The sequence below is a fragment of the Temnothorax curvispinosus genome, unplaced genomic scaffold, assembly GCF_003070985.1.
Source record: "Temnothorax curvispinosus isolate PA1 unplaced genomic scaffold, ASM307098v1 QBEX01017734.1, whole genome shotgun sequence".
Lineage (NCBI taxonomy): Eukaryota > Metazoa > Arthropoda > Insecta > Hymenoptera > Formicidae > Temnothorax > Temnothorax curvispinosus.
The window spans coordinates 410-17,688 of record NW_020227514.1 but is presented as its reverse complement, the minus strand read 5'-3'; the positions used below and the strand labels follow the sequence as shown (position 1 = coordinate 17,688).

At 36.7% G+C, this 17,279-nt stretch overlaps 1 protein-coding gene across 3 annotated transcripts in view; it reads left to right on the top strand.

Moving 5' to 3' along the window:
* Positions 1-17,233, top strand: part of LOC112467654 (cordon-bleu protein-like 1) — a 160,362-nt gene extending 143,129 nt beyond the window's left edge. For all 3 annotated transcript variants that reach the window (XM_025036356.1, XM_025036358.1, XM_025036357.1), the window contains 2 exons: positions 14,209-14,856; positions 17,156-17,233. In XM_025036356.1, the coding sequence (XP_024892124.1) occupies positions 14,209-14,856; positions 17,156-17,196 (689 nt within the window). In that variant the 3' untranslated portion in view covers positions 17,197-17,233. The remainder of the gene's footprint in view (positions 1-14,208; positions 14,857-17,155) is intronic.
* Positions 17,234-17,279: the final 46 nt, after the last annotated feature.

The window sequence follows — 17,279 nt, the reverse complement described above, 5'->3', positions numbered from 1 at the left end:
GCGCTCCGTAGTTTTCGGTGTCCAGGTGTAATAATACATTGAATGCGATATCTAGGTGTCCCAGGTTGCCGATGACGAGGTCCACATAGTGCGCTTTGTAGTTTTTGGTGTCTAGGTGTATTAATAACTTTAAATCTGAATGTAGGACACGTAGATATCGAATTCGAGGTATTAATACACGTAGACACGTGGACACTGAAAACTATGGAGCGCACTATGTGGACCTCGTCATCGGCAACCTGGGACACCTAGACATCGAATTCAAGCTTGATTCATAAGAATCGACTTAAAAATTCTCTAGCGGCAGAAATAAAATTATCATGACATAATAAAAATTGGATGAATTAAAATTATGTCTGACATAAAAATAATTCCGCATTTTTATTATGTGTATACACATAATTTTAATTCATACAATTTTTATTATGTGTACACATAATTTGTTTTCGAATAAACGTAAAACGTATTTGTTATAATATCCATTATTGAAAATCGATATGCGCGACAAAAGCTCTTGTATATCATTAATTATGTTATTATTTATTATATATATTTCTATTCATATATTTTCAATATTATTGTTACATTAGAAAAATTATTGGCATTTAGGATACGAATCTTTTTCCGTTCGTTTCTAAGTTTCATGATTAAAAAGATCATGTCGTATTATTAACGTATACCAAAGATTTATAGAATCGTTATTAATTTTATTATATATCTCAATTGCGCGAATCTCAAATATGTTTTGTAAAAATTATGCATAATATTCCTATTATAGGATACTTGTTTAATTATTTCGTCCTATTGCATTAAGTATAGAAAAATATACAATTTCTATGTGTTTGCACTTTATATTTAATGAGCAGGCAATTAAATATATATGATTCAATTTGCGTCCATGTCTCTTTATTGACTGACATAGAGTTTTATACTTTTAAATCTTTTTCTTTTCTAAAATTCAATCAATTGAATAGCAAAAACTACGTTATCATAGTCTGAGAGCTGAGGGACCAAAACTGCAACAGTTTTAGAAAGGCTGATATTTTAACATTAGGTCATGTATCGGTTGTCAATGTATCAATAGCCGGCCGTCAGTCAGCCAGTTTCGGTAACAGCTGGCGCGGGGGCGGCTCCAAACTTGTGAAAAAAACATGTATGTCGCAACTGTTTTATAAAATCTGAAAATTAGTTTGTAGATAGTAAATCAACAAACAAACAGTGTGGGTGTGGTCAGTCAGCAAAATATTGCAACGGTACGCGTCAGCAACGCGCTAAAGTCATCAAAAAATTGTAGTTGGTGAAGGTGTTTTATAAAATCTAAAATTTTGCATACAATTAGTTAATATTATTTAAAACAGGAAAAACATAGTCGGTCAGAATTTTTATGTAACAAACGCCGTCAGCAGCCAATAGAAGGGCACGCCGCGCGCTTGATTTATATAGCGCGCTCGATGGCACGGGCTGATTATATTTAATAATAAAATAAATGGTTATATTTAATAATAAAATTAAAATAATTTTTCTAATTAGAATCACTGCTACAATCATATACTTTATCAGACTCATCGTAATTTTCTTCGATATCAGTTACCTCGGACTCTGCATCTGCAAATTAGTAAACGTATAATACATTTGATTAGTTTATTAATAAAAAGAAGGCTGACAAATTTGCTTGCAATTATTTATTACCTGATTCATCATTTTCTTCTGATTCCTGCCAACCATTTTCGACTGCTAACTTTGTGGTTGGTATCTTTTGGTGTGCGTGGGTCCAAATATCAGATATACATATGCACTGCGATAAACTTGTTTGATGACCTCAGCTCTGCATGGCAAAAGATTTGACGCATCGTAATTCTTTGCATTAATTTTAAAAGTGTCGTTGTTGATTTTAAATGTGTAGCTTTTTAAAAATATTGCAAGACGAGCTTTATTTAAATTCTTAATTTTTTTGTGACCATACAATCGACAGACAAATTCCTCCATTTTTTTCATTACGCCTGTACGATTATCGTCATTTAATGCGCTGAAATTCGCAAATGCTTTTTGAAAATCCTCCGACTGCACCAACAAATTATATGGACGCTTTTTTCCTTTTCGGAAAAAGGCGGGGTTCTGGTCGCAGTCAGTGAAGGCATGTTAAAGCCGGAAGAGCAGCGCAAATCGATTGTCCTAAGCGTTTATGTATCTCAGTGACGTTGACGTATCGTAAAGAGTTGCCAACGCCAACTTTTATCCAGATCGTCACATCGCTTTTTAAATTACTCATATTACCCAGCATAATTATGAGTATATCGGTATCAGAGCACTTGATGGAGACGTTAGCATCATAATTAAGATTACAAATCTGTTGGATAATTTTTGTATCGGCTTCTTCATGTGAGGGGCATGAAAAAACATCTTCAATGCTCTTGATGACTAGTCCGTTTTCAACGTTGTATTTATAGCAGTAGTCGAAATTCAGATACACCGTTTTATTACAAAAATAGGGAGCCAACTCTGCCCTTTCCCAATCCTGTATTAGAAATCAAACTAGAGCTTCCTTGAACTTTATATTTCCAAGTTCTTTTGTGAAATCCGCAGGACGTTTCTGTTCTTCTCCGGTGATATGATAGTCACGCTTCTCACTTGTGTCTCGAAGAGCGTGCTCGTCATCTTTAATAGAGGGTGACTGGTATTTATAAAAAACGATAGAAACATGTCTACCATGTTGCCTTACCACGGCTTGTAAAATTTGTCTGGAAATGTTACCAAATGTTAATGGTATATCTTTAAATAAATTAAGGAAAAAAAATCCATCGATCACAGTAAGATCGATACAAGAAAAAAGTTTGTTATCAGCGTCGATCACTTCATTTTCTAAGCACTTGTCGGTCTTGCACATAGTGCCGCCCAAATGGCATAGGGACAAGGGCACGGGCGTTAGCGGAGAAGACAATATCTTCTCAAAATCTATTTTTTGATCCAAAGAACAGCAAGCAGCCGTTAATGGAATGAGCAAAAGACTGAGAGCTAGAATCAAAGAGCTGTATAAAGAAACAAAAAGCATGATTAGATGTAATGGAGAAAAAGGACCGTGCTTTTGGACAGTAGTAAGGCAGGGATGCCCTCTGAGTGCGCTACTATTTATATTGCTGCTGGCGGACTTGGAGAAGGTAATGAAAAAAGGGCAGGAGGGAGGGGTAGTTATAGGAGATACAAAAATATAGACGCTTGCATACGCGGATAACATGGTGGCAATTGCAGAGAGAGAAGAAGAAATGAAACAAATGATAAGGAGGTTAGAAAAATACTTTGACAAAAGGAAACTAACAGTGAATGTTGGGAAAACAAAAGTCATGAGATTTAGAAAAGGAGGAGGTAGAGCCAAAGAAGTTGAATGGAAGTGGAAAGGCGAACAAATAGAAGAGGTAAAAGAATTTTGCTACCTAGGATACATATTTCAAAGAAACGGAGGACAAGAATCACACATAAAAGAGAGAGTAAGAAAAGCCACAGTTGCAATGAGGCAAGTATGGGGTATAGGAAAAAGAATTTTTGGAGGAGACTGGAAAAGAAGAATGAAACTCTTTGACTCGCTGGTGGCAAGTATGGCGATGTATGGAGCAAAAATATGGGGATGGAAGGAAAGAAAGAATATAGAGAGGATACAAGAGAGGTTCATAAGATGGACGTTGGCATTAGACTGGTGCACGCCGGGTTATATGATGAGAGAAGAGAGTAAAAGAATTAAGATGAGAACAAAAGCGGCTAAAAGAGCAATGAGATACGAAGAGAAATTAGAAAACGGAGGGGAAATAGCAAGAGCATGCTGGAAGGAAATAAAAAAGGACGTAAGGAAAGAAAAGTCAAAATGGGAAATAGAACGTAGAAAGTTTTACGAGTATAGAGGATATGCAGCGGAAGAGATAGAAAGGAAAAGAGAAGAAGGGTGGAGTAGCATAAAAAAGGTAGAATGTAGAGATAGAGACATACAAATACAGGAGATGGACGAAAAGATAAGAGAATCAAAATATAATAGATGGTACAAAGAGATGGTAGAAATCGGAAGACCAGAGTATCTGGAAAGAAGAGGAAAAGAAAAATCGGTAACAAGGATAGCAAGATTCAGACTGGGAAACGAGATGCGTGGTGGAAGGTACTGGGAATCAGAGGAGAAAAGAAGTTGCAGAGTATGCGAAGCAGAGGAAGAAACTTGGGAACATACACTGGAGAGATGCGCGAGGGAGGGAAGCGATGACATGGGAGGGGGAATAGGGGAAAGAGTAGGTGAATAGGGGAATAGGAGAAATTTTGAATGGCAACGGAGAGGGAGAGAGATGGATGGTAAAGTTGGAGGAGAGAAGAGAAAAACAAAATACAGAGACAGAAAACTGTTAAAGCTATAATATTCTGCTCTGTTTTTTTTATTTGATTTGTATGTATACAATATAAATGAAAATGTATAATGTCTATATGTATGATATATGTTATGTGTAACCATTTCAAGCCGAAAGGCAGAAATAAATATATTCTATTCTATTATTTCTCAAAATTTTAATAATTTCCAAACCGGTTTCTAAAAATTGGTAACAAAAAATTATTCATAAAAATTATCCGTTAAAAAAAATTGTCCATAAAAAAATTCAGCTTGATATCTCAAAGTTTGCGGAAATTGGAGCAATCAGGTATATTTCTTTTTAACAGAAATCGTAAACCATTTTACTATTAGCAATTTTTCCAATTTTATTAGATTTTTTAGTTCTTTCTACCCCCATCTATATATACAAGTACCTGACGTCTGTATGTCTGTCTGTCTGACGCAAACTACTTGTTATTTTTCGAGAAATTGGAAAAATTTCGTAACCGGTTTCCAAAAACCGGTCTTGTTCGCTCGCGACAGTCACGAATTGAAGTAACTAGTTAATTCCCCAAAAATTTAAAAAATTTCTGATATCGGCTTCCAAAAAGATTGGTGACAAAAAATTATACACTTTATAGCACTCCCCGGAAAATTCTACCCCTGTTTCATATTCAACTCTTTGAAATTCGGTCAATTATTTCCCGAAAAATTAGAAAAACCGGTTTCCAGAAAATCGGTAACAAATCCTACATACAACATATTTCATTTAAAATTAATCGACCTATGAACGATTTAATTCCTGTAAATTATAAAAAAAAGATTTATTTTTTTTGGCCTTTGCAGCTTCCTCCATTTCATAATTTAGTGCTGCTCTTAGCAATAGATTATCCTGACCGTCTTCTAATGTACATTTTTTTTTAAATCACGTAGATTTTTTTAAACAAAAATCGGAAACATTTCAAGAAAATCAGTACATTAATGAAAAATTAAACTCGCGGTTTCAAAAAAATCAGCATATACAATTCTTTGAGATTCGGTCAATTATTTCCAGAAAAATTGGAAAAATTTTGGAACCGGTTTCCAAAAAGATCGGTAACGAAAAATTATACACTTTATGGCAATTCCCGGAAAATTCTACCCCTACTTCATATACAATTCTTTACGATTCGGTCAATTAATTCCCGAAAAGTTGGAAAAATTTCGTAACCGGTTTCCAAAATGATCGGTAACAAAAAAAAACCGCGACATTTTCATCCCTGAAAAATTCTACTCTTATTTCATGTACTTTTGGTAAAAATTTGGTCCACTAACGAATGAGTAGTTTGCGTACATACAGACAGACAGACGTGACTTATATATATATATATATATATATACATATATATAGGGAAACGAAATATATAAGAAAGATTGGATATTTCGTAAATTGGACGCTTTTCCGGATTTTGCACAAATAATTAACTTTGGAACAAAAATTTTGACTATTAAAAAATTTTAAGGTTTAATCGTAATATATGCAATTGCAGAAAATTATAATTAACAATATTTTATAATATTTGAACGTACGCAATAAGGCTTCAGAAGCCAAGTGGGATCGTGCACGTGCGTATATAATGTAAACATAATCCAATTTTCCGTAAATGCTTTTATCACATGTATTAAGCTGGGTATACACTTAGCGAACAAACAGCGAATGCGAACGTTCAGATATTCGCGTTTTTGCTCCTAGGTTGTTTTTTTCGATTGCACCAAATACTAGAATTCGACCAGATTCGATGTTTGCTGCATGTAGCAATTTGAAATTTTTTACATCTGTCAAATAATGACTACAAACGTTTACGTTCGCTGTTTGTTCGGTGTTTGTTCGCCAAGTGTATACCTAGCTTTAGTCAATAAAAGTCATCATCACAATTCTTTTCTGATTTTTTAATGATTCTTATGTAGGTATATTTTCAATTCTTCAAGTTCCGTCAAAATATATTATATGTTCATGTTTATACTTGATACAACGTAATGAAATAACTGAATGTGTGTATGTTTGCGCGCGCGCTTTACTGTAACACTTGCTACACAATGACCTAACTGGAAAGAAACAAAGTTTTGCAGAAAAGTTTTGCAATTTAATCGAATTAACAAATGTTTTTGACATTGAAACTTGGTGATCAAGCTCTCTTAGAGTTTACTTTATAACGATTGAAAGCGTTCAATCCTAATAATCTTTATTTCTGACGGGACACCACATACATCGCGACGTACAGCCGTGCGCGAGATATTTCAGTTAGCTAGTTATAGCGGCCGGCTGCTGAGATCACTATCGCAAGGTTGCCGGCTGGCAACCTACAGCACTTGTTACTTTTAGTCGTTAGACTCTGCGGCTCTCCTCGTCCTCATCCTCGCGCGCTCGTCCCGCGAAAGAACGAATGTAAACGCTGACACCCCGCGCTACCCGCTCGCGCTCTCCGCGTACGCTTTATAATTGATCCGCACCGCGCTGCACCGCGCCGCGCCGCGCGAGAGAACGGAGAGAACGCAATTCCAGTTTCCCGCTCGCATACCTCCCGGTGCATTCACGCTCGCGCCGCGGCGAGTCCCTGCTCGGACGCTGCGACGCGAGCTGAGGCTCCCGCGGGCGACGATACACAGGTGAGGGACACATCTTAACGCTTTTCCTTGCAATAGTATTTTCATATTTTCGCGATTCGCATTTCTTCAGTTGTATTCAAAGGTAACATCGAAAACGAGAAATTTCCTGTTTATTGCTATACATATAAATTTTTTACTATTAAAATAAATTCTTTACATGCCATCGTGCACACGACAGTATACATTATGTAAAATATACTGAAAACTCTTTTACTATTCGATATTGGTAAATTGATAAAATATTATACAGTAGAGTAACTTAATGTATTCTATATTTCTGGGGAAAATAAATCTTGTGATAGCTGATTGATGGACATTTTGTTCTATTCAATCCACAAGCCAAAGGGCAAGTCTTTGATATATTTTGTCAATCTATATTATCGTACATGCATGATGATGTACAAAAAAAGCTAACTTGTTTCGATATACGTGTAAGAAAAAACTTGCATTTCTGATGTTAAAATTCAATATTATTGTCCAAGCGTTTCTACATTGATATTAGTATCAGTTTTTATATTAATATTAGTACATCATCATGCCAATCAATATCATTGATTAATTAGCAATGCGTTGTATTAATTTGAGATTTTATTATCAAATACCGGTAAAAATTTTTTTATGTAAAAATATATAAATATAATGTATAAATATGCATAAATTATGTATAAATATATAAATATAGAATTATATAATATATAAATAAAATATGTCCATATATTATGTTTTCTTGATTTATCGTAAAAAAATAGTTATTTCTTTTCAAAGTTTTAAATAAATAGTAAATACCAAAGTTTTAGGAAAAGAAATAACAGTATAAAAGTTAAAGAATACAACATTTTATGTTTGCAATAACTTTATTTATAATTCAAAAGAGATATTAAAAATGTCTTGTATAAGCCTGTTGCCTCTTGTAAGTTTGGACCTGTTTTTTTTTATTGTTAGAAGAAATCAGCAATAACATTATTCAATATAAAATTACTTTTTTTTAGCACAAGAACAAGAAAAATCAATTTTCTTATAGCTTTTCGGACATTGAATACAATCCCGTTTGCCAAATTGCTCTACTTATTACGTCACAATTTTGAGAAATGTACAGTTAAAGTTGCAAAAAAGAACTATTTTAATGTATTTTGGCATGTTATAACTATGATATGTGACGTGTTATTCAACATTCAAGTTTTTCATGTCGTTGAATACTAATCTAATTTTAAAATGGATAAATTCAAAATGACAGAGCCAATATGGCAAATATCATAATTATAAGTGGTCAAATTTTTACTTTTGATATTCATCATATTGGCTCCGTTATTATGAATTTATCAACTTTGACATCAGATAAATATTCATCAACCTGAAAAATTCTTAAGCGTTTGAATAACATAATTTAAGGATATTTCATAGATCCTTAATGGTCTCTGTGTAAAATATTATTAATAATTAACATAGAGTCTCAACTTTAACGCAATAAATAAACATTTTTTAATTTAATTCACATTAAAAAATGTCTATTCATTGCGTTAAAGTTGAGATTCTATGTTAATCATTAATATCTTTTCAACTATAATCGACACAATAAATTCCTTTCAAGGGTGAAACCTAACAAAACTTATTCAATTTTTATTGCAATAAAACTTCTCCATTATGTCACATATCGTAGTAATATGCTATGATGATGATGATAAATCCTTTTATTCCTATTGAGTGGAACATAGGGTCTTGACGAAATCGCGCCATCCATCCCTGTCCTGAGCCAACGCTTTGGCTTCACCCCAGGTCTAGGGTCTTGTTAGTCGTCTTTAATACTTTTTCGATGGTTCTTCGCCAGGTATTTCTGGGCCTGCCTCTTCTCCTGTTGCCCTGTGGGTTCCAATCCAAGGCTTGTCTTGCCATATTATTTTGTCGCTTACGAAGAGTATGACCGATCCATTTCCATTTTCTTTATACGATCTGGAGTTTGATAGGGCTCTGGTTTGTAATCTCCCACAGTTTTTCATTGGATATTACATTAGCCCACCATATTCCTATGATGTGACGTAGGCATCAGTTTACGTAGGACTAGAGGCTGTTTAAGATGTTGTTGCTCATTTTCCATGTTTCGCAGCCGTAGAAAAGGACGGACTTGACGTTGAAATTAAAGATTTTTATTTTTGTCCTCCGCATAATTTGCTTTGAGCGCCAGAAGGGTCGCAGCTGAGCAAAAGCCGCCCTAGCTTTATTTACTCGGCTCCTGATGTCCGCCGCCGTACCTCCGTTCAGGCCCACCATGCTGCCGAGATAGTAGAATTCTGGTACTCTCTCGATGTCGGCCTCCCCCAACCTCAGTCTTGAATTATTCCGGGGATTAATCCGCATCTCTTTGGTCTTTTTATTGTTGATCTCAAGTCCGATGCTAGTCTTGCCTCAGTTTTTAAATTGTTGAGCTTTGCCTCCATGTCTTGGAAACTTTCTGCCAGAAGACAGGGGTCGTCCGCAAAACCTAGCTCCTCCAGCCGACTGCTCAGTCCCCACTGAATCCCGCGGCTTTGGTTTGTTGATTTACGAAGCGTGCAATCCAGTGTCATAATGAACAGGATGGATGAGAGGAGACATCCCTGCTTCACCCCAGACTCAACGGTGATAGGTGGTGAGAGCGTCCCGCAGTGTTCCACCTGACACGTGTAACCTTATTCGTATGTGGCCCAGACCAAACGTATGATTTTTTGAGGGATGCCAAATAACGACATTGCCGTCCACATCCTCTCTCAATCGAACGAGTCAAAAGTCTCAAGTCGACGAATAGGGTATATAATGCGGCCTGGTGTTTGGCAATTTGTTCAATTATAATCAGAGTGTGTTGATGTGGTCGGTCGTGGATCTGCCTTCCCTGAAGCCAGCTTGTTCCTCTCGTAACATATTGTCAACTGGCTTTCGTATCCTGTTCAGGATGATACGTAGCAGGATCTTACCGCATACCGGAGCAGTGTGATTCCTCTCCAGTTATTGCAGTCTGATTTGTCTCTTTTTTTTGGCAGTTTAATCAGGGGGAACCTCCTGGTTCCACTCACCAGGAAGAGTCTCCTCGTCCCAGACCCTTCCCAGCAGCGGCTCCAGGATGTCAGTCGATATATAGCTCAAGTTTGTCTTGAGGATCTCAGAAGCGATATTGTCAATGCCAATGGTGCTTTTCCACCTTTCATTTCTTTGATGGGTTGAATGATTTCGTCTTTGGTGGGTGCTGCAATACTGATGTTGGAATTCTCCGTGGTTTCAACTTTTTGCATGTCTGCTGTTCTTGGTGCGGTTGTGGCATTGTTAAGAATCGCGAAAGTGTTGTCTCCAACGCTCGATTTGTCGCCGCTCGGATGTTGGGAGCGCACCGTTCTCATCTTTGATGGGTCCGTCCGTTCTAAAACTTCTTTTTGATAGGCGCTTTGTTAAAGCGTAGGGGAGACCGGGGCGGGTTGTCACACTTTTCAAATACTGATTTTTAAAAAAATGTTTGCAATATTTTATAATATTGTATAGTACTTTTTTATGTAGCTACATTCTTTAGGTATAAGAAGAAAATATTAGACTTTTATATATTTATACACAAAAAAGTTGATTAATTCTAAGCAAGATTGTGAAAATGTGATGCCGACTTACGGCATACCCAGGGTTGGTTGTCACACGACTCTGGGTTGGTTGTCACACGACTCTGGGTTGGTTGTCATATCTTTTATATAGAGGAAACGACAAATAATTCCTGTTTTAATCTTTTCCTGCCATTTTATTTTTCATCCAGGATGCAGGCATCTCAATTGAATTATTGCAAGCTAGATTAGATTATAAGCAAAAGTTCTGATTTCCTTGGGAGAGAGACCAAAATAAATATCCAAAGCACGTAAAATGTAATTTACCAATTCTTTTTCTTGAGACTTGTAAAAATCTGTCTAGCTCTAGTAGCAATATTTTCACATACATAGTCTTCCTCTGGAATCTTCTTGCAATAGCGAGCTAATGTACGCGATAATTGATATCAAACTCTAAAGCAACTTGTCGGATTGACAAGTTAGCTTATGTATTTTCACAGCTCTGACAGCTAAGCATAATATCGAGTGGAGTTGTACCTCTAGCTGTTTTTCTTTCGCAATTTTGAGCCATAGAGAAAACAACAAAAATCTGTCTAAAAACACAATTTTATCGCGTAATCGCTTATTGTATACGGATAAGGGTTAAAGCACGTTGGTTCGGCAATCATTTCACACGCATGCGTAACCTCACGTAACCTACAGCGCAGCCTGCGCAGCCACGTCAGCAGACGAAATACGTGACAACTAATCCCATCTCATTTGAAACACCTTACCACAAACGGTCATTTTAAACAAAGAATATTATATTTATAAACCATGTTGCAATAACGGTCAACTAAATACAGGAAAAATTACCTAAACTATAATGTTTCTTATGACTAAAAAAAAAAAAAAAAAAATAGTAATTCCAAAAACCAACAAAACAATAAAAATAGAGACAAGAAAAATTTACTCATGACCTCCAATTTTTAAAAATGCTCGTAAATATCACATGCGATGTTTTACAAACGAGCTATTTCGTACATCCGACAAACACGACTATAAAGAAGAATATTCCACTCAATCTATCAAGTGAGATATAAGCTTTGTGACAACTTGACCGTGTGACTTTTAGCCCCGGTCTCTCCTACAGCTCTTTAAAGTTGCCAACGTTGGCTGCACTCTGCGCTCGGGATGCCAGTTGTTCGGTATATATAGTTTCTTGTCTCTTTGTATTTTTTTTTCACGTTCCTGTTTGCTGTTGTGTTTTCCGCGGCGGCAGCTGTCTTTTGAGCTCTCGTGCGACTGCTGTTCACTACATCTTTCTTTTCTCTCCGTGTTTTGATGGAGGTCCAGGTGTCTTCTGAGATCCCTTCTTTCCTACCCGAGTCCCAGTGGCCAAGAGTCGTTTTGCAGGTATCCAAGAAGGTTCGTCTTCGACACTCAGTCACCATAAATCCCGCGGTGTTCCGTGTCTGCGAGAGCTTTGAATTTGTTCCGCAGTTGCAGTTCAAACTCACCCTTGACTTGGGGTGACTAAAGTCTGGCGATGTTGAACCTTTTTCCTCTCGTTTTTGCCTGATTTTTTATGGCCATGATCTTTAGGCGTATTGTTGCCATCATGAATGAGATGACGGTCTGTTCCCACATCGGCTCCGCGTTTGTTTCGTACATCGAGCAGCGAGCTCCTCCATTTGCGACTAATGGCAAAGTGGTCGATTTGGTTTTTTGTTTGTTGATCTGACGACACCCAGGAGACCTTGTAGCATGTTTTGTGTGGAAACAGCGAGCCGCCGACGACCAGATTGAAGGTCCCGCATACCTCAATCAGCCGTTCCCCATTGTCGTTGATGATTCCGACCGCATGTCTTTCCATCACATTTTCTCGGCCCCCGCGCGACATCTCTGCCAATTTTTGCATTTAAATCTTCCATGAGCATTATAATGTCTCTTTTCTTGTTGCGCGCCACAGTTGCATCGAGTTGGTTGTAAAACTTGTCTGTCTCTTCTGTACAGTGGTTACATCGGTGGGCGAGTAGCATTGCACAATGGTGACGGGGCGGAAACGGGTTCTGAAACGTGCGGTGATAATTCGGTCGCTTACGGGGGTCCACTCCATTAAGCTATTCTTGGCTCACCGCGTCTCAAGTCCCACTCTGTTGACGTGAGGCTGGTCGTCTTTCTTGTTCGAGTAGATGAAACTCATTCTGCTCCCCGCTCTCGTTTCTCCGAACCCCGTCCACCTTGTCCACCACTCAGACCCAGAATCTCCACCTTACAATATCTTTCCATCTCAGACCCATCACCTCACGTAGTTGGCCGTTTCCCACATGGCCTCAACATTTTGTCTAGTTTCAGTTAAAGATTTTTTGTTCAGGTGTGCGGGTTATTAGCCCACAGCACCGCTCCCAGGCTGCGAAATTTTTCTGCCAGAGTTGGTCTTCTTTGGCTGATTTTGGTCCGCTTTGGGTATTTTATTTCCCCGGTACTCTCTATTTCTAGCGAGCGTTCTCCTATCCGTCACTTGGGGAGGCGCCCGATAAGAAATCAGCACACGGGATAATATGCCATAATACATAAAAAAATAGCCTTTCTTGCAAATTTCTCTACATTGAGACGTGATGGAGCAATTTGACAAACGGGATCGTATTTACTATTTAGCTAAAAAGCTATAAAAATATCAAATGAACGCGTGGTCGCCACGCGCGTTACAAGTGAAACTTTTAAAGGCAAGGCTTTGCCATAACTTTTCTGAAATTAATACAAAAACAATACAACGGAATTTGTCACTCCAACCCGCCCGCAACTCGAAAATATAGTGGCTGTTTTCCAACAAGGTGACACAGTGCGACACTGTGCGACACTACTGTGCAAACACTGTGTCAAACTCTACACCGATGCTGTGTCGAGATGTGCTTCGCTGTGTCGTTGTTGGAAAGCACTGTGTCTGACACTGTGCCACACAGTGTCGCCTGTGTTTTTTGCTGGAAAGCACCCAGTGTTACACGCAGTTCTCACTATATCCGTCTCGCCAGTGCCGTACGCCTGATTGAATGTTTGTGACGCGTTTTCGAGTCGCAAAATCGAATTTACTTATCGATCCAAAAGGAGTTTCACTTTGTACGCCTGTTGGTCGAATTTTCGTGACACTATTTCGTGACGTTTTTTCGTGTCGCACAATCAAACTTCTTACCGTGCCAAACAAGTTTCATTTTGTGTCGCAAATCAAACTCACTACCGTGCCTAAAAAAGTTTCACTTCAAAAACTATTACTTCCGTTTTCGTGTATTTCTTGTTGACAGTGTAATCACCCCATCATGTTTTCGTCCCACCATCTTTTATAACAAGTCTTTACAACTAATATAAGCCTCTATAGTTTTATTTATAATCATAATTTATTTGTATTGCTAATATAGGTCAAGATGATTTAAATATATTTTAATTTATTTTAATATTATTTGCTTTATACTTAAAAAATTAATCAAGATGTGGAGGATATTTTTTTCCTTTAAATGTATGTTGTGTGGTCCTATATCTTAAAAAATTTATTGATTGAACAAAAACAAAATAAAAAAAAAATCAACTAGTGTTATCATCAGATGTGATGTTTCTTAATACTAACCGACATCTGATACCAAATGTATCAAAGACCGTAATATACAGTTTTTACTGTTCTTACTGTTTTTACTGTAGTTAATCTGGAGGAAACGTTGCAACTATCGCTGTCGCTACAAGACTATCACCTGCAAGAGGTGACTCTGTACGCGAAGCAAACTAGGAGTTTGGGTCCGACGCCAAGTACGCAAGACATAATGGCATTGCAGAGGCGGGAGGAGCGGCGACGACAGCAAACCAAGCAGAGCGTGTTTGGTTTCATGTTTAAGAAATCCAAGGAAAATTCTCCGAGCATGGATAGTCTCGGGGTACGCAGTGTGTCGCCAGCCAGGAGTGACGAAACTGCGAGAAGCGTTAGTCCTCTTCAGCCGGCGCCGGCTCGGCCGCAAAGGAAGAGGAGACTAGCCCCGAAACCACCTGCCAACGCTGCACAAACCGTTCAAAATATATCCGGAGACAGCGGCAAGGACAAAATGACAATCATCAATCACAGCCGTAACAGCAGCGACAGTTCTGGCTACCATGAGGCGTCCGTGCTTAGTGATAATCCGGATTCGGCTGCAAGACTACCGGAAACTCTGCCAAGGACAAGTAAGGCACCAAGTCTGTTTGATGCGTCCAGGAAATTGGCGCAGACTTTACAGTCTAGCAAGAGTCTGGGCAATCTGACAGCGACAGATGAAACGCTCAGTCGAGGGATTAGCAGCACTTTTCTTAGCTCCACTGGTAAGATTTGATTTGATTACGCGCAATTTATACATACAAGCACACGCAATTTGATGATGACACGTTCTCAGCATTGTCTATTGAATAGGTCTACAGTAGCGATGGAATTAATCATCTTACAGGCAGACTCTTTGAGTCTGTTTATCAAGTTTCAAACTTTCTATAATTACTTGAAAAAATAAAAACAGCTAATAAAACCTAGCCAGAAATGATTAGTCGAATTGAATCGATTTATATGAGAGCCGAAAAACAGTAATAGTCTCTGAATTTTTCTTCATTCTCAACTTTTAATCTCAATACACAGATGCTTACTTGAAAAAGTATAGTCTTTTGAAAAACACTGTAATATCTAAAGATTAAGATTGTAAGCTATACTGTCTGAAAGAAATAATAGAAAAGAAATAATTAAAAGTTCCATTATTCAATCATGTGCGATTCTGTAACCATTACCGTTGGCTTTCCATATTCATTCGATCGCACACAAGTTTAGAGCAATGTTGATTCGACAGTCCGAACCTGGAACCTCCCCCATTCCATAAAAGTGTCGTGCCAATTCGACTACTGAGGCATGTGGTAATATTTATCGCTAAACTCGTAAAGGTGACTAAACAATAATAAAATAGAATACCGAAAAGTATCGAGTTCCTAGTAATCTGGATCAAATATGTTTGAATCTTTTATGAATACTCAACTATTTCAAGTTTCTTTAAATCAAAATGTTTGTATAAAACAATTATTTTTATGTATTATTTTTTTATAATTACAAATGTTGAAAATGTTGGATTAACAACTGTTGAAATTAAATATAATAAAAATATGATTAAAAATATAAAATAAAAGTTACTTGAAATTTTTACACATTTATACATTCCTTAAACTATCAACTTAATTCTTAGAGTTCAAGTACTACTTGTAAAAGATTCGATTCTTTATGATGGAAACTACTCAAAAGTATATTTTGAATCCAGCAGGTACTCTGCATTCAAAACTCGAAACTAATTAATCGAGATTGATTACTTTGCAAGTACAAAATTTGTGTGAAATATTATTTATTATATATTATATTGTATTATATAAAAATTTATTATATTACTAGCTGGTTACCCGCGGGTTTCGCCCGGGAGTCGTTTTTTTTTTTTCAAACAACTTTATTTGTGTTTCAATATCCTTAATCAAAAAAAATTTCTTTGTCAAGCAATGGCTCATCAGGCAATTGCAAAGAATCCTTTATATTCATTTTTATTCAATTACATTTATTTATTATTAATTAAATTGTAATATTTAAAATTGCACAATATATTTTTTATTCAATATAATTATATTAAATAATTGTACAATTATTATAAAATAAAAATTATTAATAATAGACATTTACCTTGACAATTTTCTTTACATTTTTTCTTTTTTACAATTTATTCATCTTGATCTTTTTTTTATTCTTGTCATGATTTTCATCCTCTCTCTCTCTCTCTCTCTCTCTCTCTCTCTCTCTCTCTCTCTCTCTCTCTCTTTCTACGCTTTAATTTATTATTAGCCTCCACAACCACATTACAATTTTCTTGTAAATCATCCTTTTTACCATTTTTATAAACTCCACGACATCACAGTTACGCCCTTCATTTTTCTCTTGCATTCTTTCAAATTCCAATACTGCATTTATTAATAATTCATCAAACCGGTCTTCAAACACAAACATTTTGTAATTATAATACTAATCACAAGTTTAATAAAAAAAGGGCCTAGCGGAGTAAGCATGTGAAATCGGCCCTTGATCATAACAGAGCTGACATTAATGTCACAAGTTGGTACCAATATGATAAAACTTGACACCAAATATTATTTTAAAAAATTCATTTTTTTAAAAGGTATGCAGGGAGAAAGATATATGTAAAATAAAGAAATGTATTTTTCTCGGAAACCACTTGACCAATCTTGATGAAAAAAATACATGTCATGTAGACTAATAAAACTAATTAACAAAAAAAAATGTCCAAAATGTTTGCCAAAAAAAGACCCAAAAAAAATATTTGAATTTTTTAATATATTTTTTTACGGTGATATTTTAGAGGTACCCCTTTGAAATTTTTACGAAAATTGCAAGTGTCCACTATAACATGTATTTTTTTTCAATTTTTTTTAAATGGTGGAACATGGTAAAAATACGAAAATCGTAAGCGTCGCGTCACTCTGGCGCACAGTGCAGTGCCATTCCGCGTTGCGGGTGTTTGATGTAACTTAAAGCACATGATGTGTACGTCTGCAATTAGCCTATAATATGTATACCTTTTAATTTTTATAGTTTCCAGAGTTTACCACGTGGAGGTTGCAGTACGGTTTTAAACTCCTTATCGGGGTGCTTTTTTAACACGAGTCCCCTCGCCTCTCACTACGTTTCCGTAAAATCAGGGTGCTTTTTTAACACG